The sequence below is a fragment of the Tamandua tetradactyla genome, chromosome 5 (genome assembly GCF_023851605.1).
Source record: "Tamandua tetradactyla isolate mTamTet1 chromosome 5, mTamTet1.pri, whole genome shotgun sequence".
In the NCBI taxonomy this organism is placed as follows: Eukaryota; Metazoa; Chordata; class Mammalia; order Pilosa; family Myrmecophagidae; genus Tamandua; species Tamandua tetradactyla.
In genome coordinates, this window is record NC_135331.1 from 18,528,627 (window position 1) to 18,543,066 (window position 14,440).

The 14,440-nt window shown below is 34.5% G+C and overlaps 1 protein-coding gene across 3 annotated transcripts in view; it reads right to left on the minus strand.

Annotated features, from left to right (window-relative positions):
- The window catches only part of TAOK3 (TAO kinase 3), a 225,871-nt gene that overhangs the window by 73,475 nt on the left and 137,956 nt on the right, over positions 1–14,440 (minus strand). For 2 of the 3 annotated variants that reach the window (XM_077159954.1, XM_077159952.1), the window contains exon 3: positions 2,190–2,398. In XM_077159954.1, coding sequence (XP_077016069.1) covers positions 2,190–2,309 — 120 coding nt within the window. In that variant the 5' untranslated portion in view covers positions 2,310–2,398. The remainder of the gene's footprint in view (positions 1–2,189; positions 2,399–14,440) is intronic. The other variant, XM_077159953.1, reaches the window with a different exon arrangement.

A 14,440-nucleotide genomic window follows, 5' to 3' on the forward strand; every position in this document is an offset into this window, starting at 1 on the left:
TTGATTAGCATACAGAATCCTATACAAGAGGAGACAGTTTGGAGAGAGTTCTTTCTGGGAACAAGGAGAGAGCCACAGAACCATGACAGAAGGATGAAAGAACCACAGAGTCTACCAACCAGTGACCATTGGAGATGAAGAAGGAAAATGCCACCTGGGGAGCTTCATGAAGCAAGAGGCCTAGAGAGAAAACTAGCAGAAGCTGCCATGTTCGCCATGTGCCCTTCCACTGAGAGAGAAACGCTGAACATCATCAGCCTTCTGGAACCAAGGTATCTTTCTGTGGATGCCTAGGATTGGACAGTACTATAGAATTGTTTTAATTTGTACAATTTCACGGCCTTAGAATTGTAAACTAGCAACTTATTAAATTACCCTTTTTAAAAGCATTCCATTTCTGGCATATTGCATTCTAGCAGCTAACAGACTAGAACACCAAGTAAGAAAAGATGATCGAAAAATGCATCTCTGAGCAAAATGAACTGGTCACAAATACATACAGAACGTTTAAAAAGTTCAAAAGTAGGCAAAACCAAACTACATTGTTTAGGGGCACAAAAGAATGTAGGTTAAATATAAAGAAAAAACAGAAAACAATCAGCATAAAAATCAGGATAGCAGATACTCCTGTCGGGAGGGAGAGGGTTGTGACTGAGAAGGATACAAGGGTAGCTTCTGGGGTGCTGGCAATATTTTATTTCTTTATCTGGGAGGTGGTTAAACAGGGATTTATCTTTTAATTAATCTCTAAACCACATATTAAAAATGTGAGTGCATTATGCATGCTTCCATGTGTATGATATATATATGTCATTAAAAAGTGATTTTTTAAAGAAGTGTCTGAATGAGGAAGACAGTCCTTTGAGTAGGCCTTAAGCTATGGATGGTAGTTAATGATAAAATGCACCTGAGGGGTAGCTGATTATTAGAGGGGGTGGAACAGGGTAGGGCTGAGTGAGAAGAAAGAGTTCACAGAAAACCCAGACTGAAAATTTGGCTAGAGACAAAAGGGACAAGCTAAAGATCCAATTCTTAAACTCTCTTTGAAAGGAAAACTAAAGATAAGCCCTACCCAGATGGCAGAACGTAAAGGACTACTTCAAAGGAAGAGTCAAATAAAAAAAAAAATGGTGTGACAACAGTTTTAGAAGAGAAACTGGTAATGATTAGTACTTAAATTATTTGCTTTAATGGATCAATATGCCAAAGGAAATATTTGTTACTTTGGTGATGCAAATTTCTAAGGTTATCAAGTTTAAATTATATTTTATATAACAAATTCCAGGTGAATAAGATACATTATTTCTCATTCTTACAGGAACAACATCAAAATTTGTGGAATTTAAAGTGACTCTAGGAGGCTAGCCTTATACCCCTTAACTTAAATAGTTACTTGATATCATTGCTATTAAAAGTCTTTGTCAATTCCTGGTGCCTGCCCATGTAAAAAAACAATTAAAATTAAAAAAAAAAAAGTCTTTGTCAATCCATCAGTCTGAGTAGTCAGCCATCCATTCACCCATCAGACATTTATTGAAGTTCTAATATTGCTAGGCATTATACTGGTTACTGGGGATAGAACAATGAACACAATGAACAAAATCTTTGTCCTCGTGGAGCTTATTATTTAGTGGGAGTGACATAAGTGAATTTAAAAGCCTCATGGATAATTATTTAACTACAACTCTGAAAAATGTACTAAGGTACAAAGTACTAGTACAGAGTTTTCTAAGATCATAACGAAAAGTCCTAATTTAGTGCAGAAGGTTGAATGGGTAACTGGCTATCTTGTGGAAGTAACACTTAAGCCAAAACTTGTAGGATGGAGAAGAGACAGACGGAGATGCAATGTGCAAACTTTCTTTCTGGTGGAGGGGATAGCATATATAAAGGACCTGAGGCAGAAAAGAGCTGGCATATATAGGGAAAATGCACAGGGCTCAACTTCAAATTTATAACTTTTTGTAGTACCTTGACAGCAGTCAGTTGATTTAGACACCACTGACTTGAACAATACCTAGAATCCTGGATAGGCTTTTCAGCAATGACTATTTGCTCCTACTATGAACATCAATTAATTTGCAATACAAGTACTAAAACCAAATGTGTTTTATACGTAATGGCTAGACTGTATAGAGTTTCAACTTTCTTAATCTAATCTATCTAAATGATTCTTTTAAATTACTTACAAAATAAACTGCTCCAAAACTTCCATGTCCAATTTCATGCAAATCAATGAAAAGGTCTTCAGGATCATCTTTGTAGAACAGATCAGCAATCTCTGGGTCCTTTAGCACCCCTTTACGCATGATGACCAGTATTGCACGTCCTTTGCTTTTTGATATCCCAGTCAGTTTTATCTGTCATTGACAAATAGTTTTTGGTAAATCTTCAGCACCTGGAGAGAAATAAGGTTTCCCATCAACTTATTTCTAACACATTTCATTTGGTGACAATACAAATAACAATTAATATTAAAAAGGATGTTGGTTTTACAACTCAATAATAAAAAGACAAAGAATCCACATGAAAATTGGGCAAGGTATCTGAATAGATGCTTCTAAGATATACAAATAGCCTTTAACACAATAAAAGATGCTCAACATTGTTAGTCATTAAGGAAATGCAAATTAAAACAATAGTGAGATACCATTTCATATACATTAAGATGGCCATAATCTCAAAGTCATAACAACTGTTGGTGAGGATGTGGAGAAACTGGAACCCCTGTTTAATCCTGGTGGAAATATAAAATGGTACAGCCATTTTGAAAAGCAGTTTGGTAATTGCTTAAAAAGTTCAACATTTGACCTAGTGATTCTATTCCTAGGTATATACCCAAGAGAAATGAGAACACATGTCCACTTGAATGATCATAGCGCATTTTTCATAATAGCCAAAAAAATGGAGACAGTGCAAATATCCACCATCTGATGAAGTGGAGACAATGCAAATGTTCACCATCTGATTCTAAATAAAATGTGGTATAACCATACAATGAAATATCCTACTATAAAAAGGAATGAAGTATTAAAAAATACTGTAGGATGGGTGAAACTTGAAATGTTATGCTAAGTGAAAGAAGCCCAAATATACAGTTTAGTTGAACCAGAAATACATGGAATCTTGAAAAGGGTTCCTTGTTGGTTTGTCTAGGTTAGTATGATGCCCCAATACATCCCAGAGTAATTCGGTCAGTGAATAAAGAAGTCTGTGCAAAGTCTCTTTGGGGGGCTGGGGAAAAAGAAGTAAATATTCAACTTCCCCATTTGGAGAGTTTCTGATATTCTCGCAAGCAGTGGGGACAATCAAATCAATAGGCTGAACCCTCGATCTTGGGGTTCGCCCCTATGAAACTTATTCCTACTAAGGATAGGAGAGGCCTACTTAAAATTAGGCCTAAGAGTCACCCCAGAAAACATCTTTTATTGCTAAGATGTGGCCTCTCTCTCTAAGCCAACTTGGGAGGTAAATTCACAGCTCTCCCCACTACATAGGATATGCCTCCCAGGAGTGTAAATCTTCCTGGCAACATGGGATAGGACTCCTGGGATGAGATGGGACCCAGCATCAAGGAACTGTGTCTGATGCTCCTCTTATCCAGCGTATGGACAGATGAGTTAAAAAAAAAAAAGGATAAAATAAATTAATAAATAATAGGGGGGATAAGGGGTAAAATAAATTGGGTAGATTGAAATATTAGTCAATGAACGGGAGTATGGGATGTATGAGTTTCTCTTTTTCCTTTTTTTTCTTTTTTTGTATGCTGTATGGTGGGAGTGAAATTTCATCTTTTTCCATGTGACTATCCCGTTACTGCAGCACCATTTGTTGAATTTTGGGGGGGAGGGTAGGGGGAAGTGCACAGGCTGGGAATCAAACCTGGGTCTCCTGCACGGCAGGTGAGAATTCTACCACTAAACTACCCTTGCACTCCTCTCTTTTTTCTTTTTATTTCTTTTTCTGAAGTGATGCAAATGTTGTAAAAATTATCATGGTGATGAATATACAACTATGTGATGATATTTTGAGCCATTGATTGTACATCATGTAGACTGTGCGTGTGAAGATTTGTCAATAAAAATATAAAAAAAATAAAGCTGCTACCAAAAAAAGCATTTTAGCCTAACTAATAATAATAATAATAATGAAATCTCTTATTTATGTGGACATCAGTTATAGTTCTCAGAAGAATCTTGCCTTAATAGTAAGAAATAATTCATTGTAAAATACTGGTCTGTATTACCTAACAAATCTTAAGGTTCAAATTGTTTCCAAGTAACTTAACTGTATCCTGGAACAAAACCCAAGAATATTTAAGGAAATAAAAAAAAGATCTAGTAGCCAAAAAAGTAAAGTTCACAATCTCTAACATATACCAAAATGACCAAGTATCCAAAGAAGCAGGAAAACATGATTCCGAATAAGGAGAAAAATCAATTTAAACAAGCTCAGAACTGACATAGATACTAGAATTAGCAGGCAAGGATGTCAAAACATTTATTATACTGTGTTCTGTATATTTTAAAAGTTAGAGGAAATATTGAACATGTAATAGAGAAATGTAAGATATAAAGAGACCCAAATTGAACTTCTAGAGGTGAAAGCAACAATGTCTAAGATGAAAAATACACTGCATTGGATGAGACTGCAAAGGAAAGATTAGTGAACTTGAAAACAGTGATTTAAGCTATTCAAAATAAAAAGGAGAGGGAAAAAAAAGACAAACAAGGAAAAACAAATTATAAAACCAAACAGACCATCAGTGAGCTGTGGGACAACTTTAACTAGCCTCGTATGAGTCTAATCAGAATCCCCAACAGAAAGAAATATTTGAAGAAATAATGGTGGAAAATTTCCCAAATTCGTTGAAAATTATAAGTTCACAGATTCAAAAACATCAATGAATCCCAAGGACAAGAAACTTGAAGAGAATTACATCAAAACACATCACAGTAGGATTACGTGAAACTTAAAGAGAAAGTATTAAAAGGAGCCAGATAAAAAAGATGACATAAAGAGGAACGCTGACAAAAACAACAGCAAATTCCTCCTTGTAACTAATAAAAGTGAGAAAAAAGTAGAGCAACATTTTTAAAGAGCTGAAGAAAAAAATCTGACAACCTATAATTCCATACCCAGTAAAAATACCTTTGAAAAATAAGGGTGAAATAAAGACTTTAAACATACAATAGCTGAAGGAATTCATCACCTGGCCATCTGCACTATAGAAAATATTAAAGGAAGTCCTATAAACAGAAGGAAAATCATACCACATGGATATATAGATTTACACAAATGAATGTAAAGCACTGGAAATGGTAGCTATTTGAATAAATATGTAAGTTTTTTTCATTATTTAAATTTTAAAAAAATATAACTGATTGTTTAAACAAAAATAACAACATAGTGGGGATTTTATAACATTTGGTGAAGTAAAATGTATGTCAACACAAAGTTCAGGAGGGGAGAGATTGAAATATAGGGTTGTAAAGTTGCTCTATTATATATGAAGTTGTTCAATAGCACTTGAATGCAGACTGTTTACTATAAAGCCTAAAACAATGAGTAAAATAGAAAAATAAAAAGTGACAGCTAGAAAACAGGGACACAAACAGACATTTGCACACCAATGTACATAGTGGCATTATTCACAATTGACAAAAGATGAAAACAATCCAAATGTCCATCAATGGATGTGTGGATAAACAAAATGTGGTAAATACATATGATAAAATATGTTCTAGTTTGCTAGCTGCTGGAATGCAATATACCAGAAATGGAATGGTTTTTAAAAAGGAGAATTTAGTAAGTTGCTAGTTTACAGTTCTAAGGCTGAGAAAATGTCCCAATTAAAACAAGTCTATAGAAATGTCCAATCAAAGGTATTCAGGGAAAGATACCTTGGTTTAAGAAGGTCAATGAAGTTCAGGGTTTCCCTCTCAAGTGAGAAGGGCACATGGTGAACACAGTCAGAGCTTCTCTCTCATCTGGAAAGGTACATGGTGAATGTGATCAAGGTTCCTCTCTCATCTTGAAGGGCACATGGTGAACACAGTGTCATCTGTTAGATTCTTCTCCTGGCTTCCTGTTTCATGAAGCTCCCTGGGAGGCTTCTCCATCTCAAAAGGTTGCTGGCTGATAGACTCAGCTTCTCGTGGCTATGTCATTGTCTGCTCTCTCAGAATCTCTCAATCTCCAAAATGTTTCCTCTTTTATAGGACTTCAGAATCTAATCAATACCCACCCAAATGGGTGGAGACACGCCTCCAGCTATTCCAGCTTAATAACCACTCTTGATTAAATCACATCTCCAGGGAGATGATCTAATTACAGTTTCAAGCATGCAATACTGAATAGGGATTAGAAGAAATGGCTGCCTTTATCAAATGGGATTAGAATTACAACATGGTTTTTCTAGGGTACATACATCATTTCAAACCAGCACAGAATATTATACAGCAACAAGAAGGAATGAGGTCCTGAATCATGCAACAACATAAACGAACTGTGAAGACATAATGCTGAGTGAAATAAGCCATACACAAAAGGATAGATATTGTTTACTTTCACAAATGTGAATCATCTAGAAAATGTAAACTCAGAGTCTTAAAATGTAAAATATAGAGGACCTAGAGATAGATGGAAGCTAGAGAAGGGGGAGCAGTTACCTAATTATTAGGTAACTGCTATTATTAGACTTATTAATGAGATTGATCTTAAATGTTTGGGAATGGATAGAGATGATGGTGGGATTATAAGTAATATTGGGATTATAAGTAATAGTGCTCCACTGAAGGTGAACTTGATTGAAAGGAGTGGTCTACAGTCACATATCTCACCGATTAATACCACAAACATAAATAAATTCTTGCATGAACTACTACAAACATAGGATACTTGCCCAAAGAGTTAATAGAGAAGAAATTGTTGTGTACCCCAGAAAAGTCATGTTCTTTAATCCTTATTCAGTATTGCTGGGTGTGATCTTTTTGATTAGTAGTTTCCATGGAGATGTATCTCCACCCATAGCTTACTGGAGTTCTTTAAGAGGGAACCATTTTGGAAAAAGCTTTACAGCCCAAACAGCCAGAGACTTTTGGAGATACAGAAAGAAAATGCTCCTGGGGAAGCCTCATGAAATGAAAAGAGAAAGCTAGCAGACCTTGTCATGTGCCTTCCCAGCTGAGAGAGGTGTCCAGAGGCCAAAGACCCCAGCAGACACTAGCCATGTGCTTTCCCAGCTTATAGAGATGTTCCACATGGTATAAGCATGTCTTGAGGGAAGGTAATCTTATTGGTGGCTTAATTTGGACATTTTCACAGCCTTAGAACTGTAAACTTGCAACTTAATAAATTTCCTTTTTAAAAGGCATTCTATTTCTGGTATATTGCATTCTGGCAGCTTTAGCAAACTAAAACAAGTGGTATATAGGATAAAATTACCTATTGCATGCCAGAGACTATATTAAACAGCAATACCTTATTAGTATCACACCAATACTAAGGGTAAATAGTAGATAAGGGATATGGGGTGTTTTGGGTTTTCTTTTATGTGTGGCTGTGTATATCTGTTATTTTTCTCATTGGAACAATGACAATGACTTAAAATTGAGAGTGAGGATCCTTACACAACAAAGGGAGGATACTGTGAGACATTGATTGCATATTTTGGATAGAATATATGGTATGTGAATATATCTCAACAAAACCCACAGAATCAAAAATAAATAAAGAAAGAAAGATTCAAGTGCTGGAGAAGATGTGGAGAGAGAGGCATACCTATTCAATGTTGGCAGGGAAGTAGAATGGTGCAGCCCCTCGGGAGTATGATGTAACAGATCCATAGGAGGCTATCTATAGGTTGCCATAGGATTAGGCAATCCTGTTACTAAGAATAAACTTGGTAGAACTGAATGCAGGGACACAAATAGATATTTGCACACTGATGTGTATGGCAGCATTATTCATGATAGCCAATGAATGGAGGAGGCTGAAGGGACCATTGGCTCAGGAGTGGAAGGACAAGTGCTGATGCATACCTATGATGGAATATTGTGTGGCTATATAAAGGAATGAAGTTGTGAGTCATGCAACGAGGTGAACGAACCTTGAGTACATTATGCTGAGCAAAATAAACCAGAAACAAAAGGACAAATATATGGTCTCACTTAGAAAATGCTTATAAGAAAACTAGGGCCTAGATTGTAAGCTTTTATAGTAGTCACATTCCTTCCTGAGTTTTAAGTGTTATTTCTAAATTCTGAGATGCTATGCTCTTTGGGCATAACTTGGTAGTTCCCTGAATCTAAAGGTTCCTGTGTGACACCTAAGATTCAGAGTTAGAGTTCTACAGCTCTGAAAGGCAGCATTACTCCGTACAGCAACTGTTAAAGAAGGCGAAAAAGAGATCAGACTTCAATTAGAGATATGAATGAAACTGATCTGGATGGGAGTAAGGTAAATGAGAACACAGGGTAAAGGATGAACTGTCTATTTTGAAAACTTCAACTTCTGCGTGAGACCAAAGGAAGAGATGTTTATTTTGTCTCAAATTTAAATTTTTTGTAGCACACTATCTAACGTAACTGGTCTTGCCAGTTTATACAACGTAAAAACATGGAGTCTAGAATAGAGAATGAGATCTGATGATTCTGTATAGCTTAATGTAATGACATGATACAGTCCAGAGTATTTTGGCAAGATAAAAAAGCATTTGTAAAGTCTCTTGAGGGACTGGAGAAAAAATATGGAACTTCACCACCTGGGAAATTCTTGATATCCTCTCAAGCACTGGGACACCCAATTTAATAAGCCAAACCCTCAATTTTGAGCTGGCCCTTATGAAATTTATTTCTGTAATGGTAAGTTAAGCCTATTTATAAACACACCCAAGAGTCATCCCCAGAAAACCACTCTTTTATTGCTCAGATGTGGCCTCTCTTTAAGCCAAACTTTGCATAAACACTCATTATCCTCCCACCTACACAGGACATGACTTTCAGGGATGTAAGTGTCCTTGGCAACACGACAAATGACTCTAGGGATGAGCCTGGCCCTGGCATCATGGGATCGAAAATGCCTGTTTGACCAAAAGGGAAAAAGAAATGTAATAAAATAAGGTTTCAGTGACTGAGAGATTTCAAATAGAGTCAAGAGGTCATTCTGGAGGTTACCCTTATGCAAACTTAAGCCAGATATTACAAACTGCCATGTTATGCCAAGCCCCAACTAGTGCTATTCCTGAAAACCCTAAAGAAAACCGAGGGCTCTATCCAAGATTCTACAAAAGTTTTACTTAAGTTTATTTTTCAGAATTCAAACCTTAAGACTGTTTCTATGTCAGAAAAGCCCCCAAACTTCAGAGGTACCAGTCTCTCCCAGAACATCAACCAATTGCATCCCCCTACCACCTAATATTGACACTCCTTTTCAACATGAAGAAGTTAAAAATGTTCATTGCCAAAATATTCCTGAAGATTGAGAGAATAATCAAATGAAAGGGAGGAATGATAACAGAGAAGTTAGGATTTAATAAAGGATAACTACAGAATCATTATATAGATATTTCTTTTTAATTTCTAGTGTAATAGAACAGCCAGAAGGAAATACGTGAAATTGTGGAACTGTAACCCATACTATAATTTGAAATCTGCTCTAGAACTATTTGTTAAACTGTATTTTGAAATCTATCACTTTTCAGTATATGCTACATTTCACAATTAAAAAATGTTAAAAAGTTATAAGTAATAAGCCAACAAAGGAGATAAAACAGAGACACAAAAATAATCAGTTAATCCAAAACAAGGTAGAAAAATAGGAAAAAGGGAATAAAAAGCATATTGGGGGGTAAAGAAAACAAATAGCAAGATTAGAGATTTAAACGAAACCACATTAATAATCACATTAAAAGTAAATGTCTAATTATATCAATTAAAAGGCAGAAATTGTTGGATTGGATTAAATAAGCAGTGCATACCTATATGGTGTCTATAAGAAACTCACTTTAAAGATAAAAATGCAAATAAATTAAAAGTAAAGGATGGAAAGTGATATAACTTTAGCCAACAGAAAGCTAGACTGGCTATATTAATATTAGATAAAATAGATTTCAGAGACAAGAATATTACTATGGACAATGAAGGCCATTTTATAATGATAAAGGGATCAATTTATTAGGAAGATGCAATAATCCTAAAGGTCCAGCCACCTTATAACAGAACTTTAAAATACATGCACAAAAACTGAGAGAAATATAGAGAGAAATAGAGCAATCCACAATTACAGTCAGAGATTTCATTATCCTTCACTTAGTAATTGATAGAACAAGTAGACAGAAAACCAGTAAAGATACAGACCTGAACAACACTATCAACCAGCTCCATCTGATCGCTCCAGAGCACTCCAACCAATAACATGAGGTTACTTATGCTTTTCAAGTGAAAGCAGAACGTTTACCAAAATAGACCATATTCTGGGCCATAAAACAAAACTCGAAATAAATTAGAAGGGTTTAATTCATTCTAAGTATATTCTCTGAGTAAAATGGAATTAAATTAGAAATCAATATCAGGCAGATATCTGAAAAATCTCCAAATATATGAAATCAAAATAACACACCTTTAAATATTCCATGGTCAAAGAACAAATCAAGAGAATTTTGAATTAGAAAGTATTTTTAATTAAATTAAAATAAAAGTACAACATGTCAAAATTGTGGAATGCCACTACAGCAGTATTAGAGATATTTATAGCACTGAACTCCAAGCTTAGAAAACACAAAATGCTTTAAATCAATCACCTCAGCTTTTACCTAAAAAGCTAGAAAAAAAAGAGCAAATTAAACTAAAGAAAGAAGAAAAGGAAATAATAAAGATTAAAATGGAATCTAACAAAAAAGAAAAAATAAACGAAAACAGAAGATGGTTCTTTGTGAAGAAGAATTAAATTGATAGACTGCTAACAAGACTGATGAAGAAAAAGACAAAAGAAACAAATTACCAAATACCAAAAATGAGAAGCATGATATAATACAGATTCTACAGATATTAAAAGGATATCTGGGACAGGGATTTGAACAGATATTTGTTCACCAATCCATAGCAGCATTATTCATAATATCCAAATAATAGAAGCAACTCAGGTGTCCTTTAACAGATGAATAGATAAACAAAATGTGATAGATACACACAATCGAACATTATTCAGTAGTAAAATGGAACAAAGTTCTGATACATGCTACGATGTGGATCAATCCTGAAGACATCATGTTGACTGAAATAAGCCTGGCACAAAAAGATAAATATTGCATGATCTCACTTATATGAAATACTTAAAATAAACAAATTAATAGAATCAGAGGGATGATGATTTACCAGGGAGGATAAGCGAAATGGGGAGTTATTGCTTAATGGGTACAGTTTCGGTATGAGGGGATGAAAAAGTTTGGACAACAAGCCTGATGACTAACAAAATTTTATGAAAGTAATTAACAGGACTCAACTGTACACATGGAAATGGTCAAAATGGTGAATTATGACTTGTCTATAGTAGTACATGTCTGTACTACTATAACAAAAAATTTTAAAAAGGATAATCAGGGAATATTCTGAACAACATTACACAAATAAATTAACGAACTTAGATGAAATAGACAAATTCTTTGAAAGACATTAAGTCATGAAAGCTCACTCCGGATGAAATAACTTAAACTGCCCTTCATCTATTAAAGTAATTGAATTAGTAGTTTAAAAACTACCACAGATTGAGAAAACCTACTCAACCAAAAGGGGGAAGAGAGAAATGAGACAAAATAAAGTGTCAATGGCTGAAAGATTTCAAACAGAGTTGAGAGGTTATCCTGGAGGTTATTCTTACACATTATAGATATCACCTTTTTAGTTAAGGTATATTGGAGAGGCTAGAGGGAACTGCCTGAAAATGTAGAGCTATGTTCCAGTAGCCATGTTTCTTGAAGATGATTGTATAATGATGTAGCTTTTACAATGTGACTATGTGATTGTGAAATCATCTTGAAATTGGGACTGCATAATTGTGAAAACCTTGTGTCTGATGCTCCTTTTATCGACAGTATGGACAGATGAGTAAAACATATGGCTTAAAAATAAATAATAGTGTGAACAAATGTTAAACTAAATTTAGTAGATTGAAATGCTAGTGATCAATGAAAGGGAGTGGTAAGGGGTATAGAAAAAAAATAGATATACAAAGGCTAAAATATATTGGGTAGATGGAAATACTAGCAGTCAACGAGAGGGAGGGGTAAGGGGTATGGTATGTATGGGTTTTTATCTTTTTATTTCTTTTTCCAAACTGATGCAAAAGTTCTAAGAAATGATCATGGTGATAAATATACAACTATGTGATGATATTGTGAGTTACTGATTATATACCAAGAAGGGGATGATCATATGGTAGGAATGTTTGCATTTGTATGTTGTCATGTTTAAAAAAATTTTTTTTAATAATAATAAATTTTTAAAAATGCATTAAAAAACAACTGCCCACAATGAAAATCACAGGTCCAATTGTTGGCTGAATTCTATCAAACATCTCAGAAAAATATACTTCCAATTATTCAGAACACTTCCCTAAAATGGAAGAGGAGAAATACTTCCTAGGATTAATTCTATAAGAATACATTACAAAGATTTCTTAGTACAAAACAAAACACAACACATAAAACAAAAAGTTGATAAATTGCACTAACAGTTGAAAACATCTGCTTTTTTGACAGACACTTAAGGGAATGAAAAACAAGCCATAGACTGAGGGAACGTTCTGGCAAAACATATCTTATGATCGACTTGTATCTAGAATATGTACAGAACGAGCAAAACTTAATAAAAAGAAAACAACCTAATTTTTTTTAAATGAGGAAAATACTGAACAGACACTTCTCCAAAGAAGATATAAGGACAGCAAATAAGCAAATGAAAATATGCTCAATACCATTATTAATAAGGGCAATACAGATTAAAACCACAATGAGATAATACTACATACCTATGACTGTATTAATGCCTATTAGAATAGATAACATTAGAAAGACTGACCATACCAAGTGTTGGCAAGGATGGGGAGTAACCGGATCTCCCATATACTGCTGGTGGGAATGTCAAATCAAACAACCACTTTGAAAAACAATTTGGCAGTTTTTTAAAAAAGTTAAATATATACCAACAGATGATCCAGCCATTCTATTCCTAAGTATTTACCTACAAAAAATGAAAGCTTACGTCCATATAAAGCCTTGCATGCAAATGCTCATAACAGCTTTATTTATTAATTTATTTTTGGGCTTAAAACAACAGAAATTTATTCTCTCATAGTTTTGGAGGCCAGAAGTCTAAAACCAAGGTGTTGTCAGAGCTGGTTCCTTCTAAAGGCTCTGAGCGAGAAACTGTCCCATGTCTCCCCCTTAGCTTCTGGTAGTTGCCAGCAATCCTTGGTGTTTGCTGGCTTGTGGATGCAGCATTTCAATCCCTGCCTCCATCATTTTCAAAAAAATTAATTTCTTAATTTTTTAAAAATATAACAACAAACGCAAACATTCTTAACATATGATCATTCCGTTCTATATATATAAAAACTAATTCACAATATCATCACATAGTTGCATATTCATCATCATGATCATTTCTTAGAACATTTGCATCAATTCAGAAAAAGAGATAAAAAGACAACAGAAAAAATTCATAAATACAATACCCTTTACCCCTCCCTTTCATTGATCACTAGCATTTCAATTTACTAAATTTATTTTAACCGTTGTTCCCCCTATTATTTATTTTTATTCTGTATGTTTTATTCGTCTGTTGATAAGGTAGATAAAAGGAGCATCAGATACAAGGTTTTCACAAGCACACAGTCACATTGCAAAAGCTATATCATTATACAATCATCTTCAAGAAGCATGGCTACTGGAACACAGTTCTACATTTTCAGGCAGTTCTCTCCAGCTTCTCCATTATGTCTTTTTTTTTATTATTATTAATCAAAAAATGTTTTTAAATACTAAAAACACCAAATGTAAACATTCTTAATTTTTGATCATATATAATCAGTAATTCACAAGATCATCACATAGTTGCATATTAAAAATCATCATTATCATTTCTTGGAACATTTGCATCTATTCAGAAAAAGAAATAAAAAGAAAACAGAAAAAAATTCCTACATACCATACCCCTTATCCCTCCCTTTCATTGATTACTGGCATTTAAATCCAAATTTATTTTAACATTTGTTCCCCCTATTATTTATTGTTATTCCATATGTTTTACTCGTCTGTTGATAAGGTAGATAAAAGGAGCATCAGACACAAGGTGTTCACAATCACACAGTCACATTGTGAAAACAATATTATACAATCATCTTCAAGAAACATGGCTACTGGAACCCAGACCCATCCATTTTC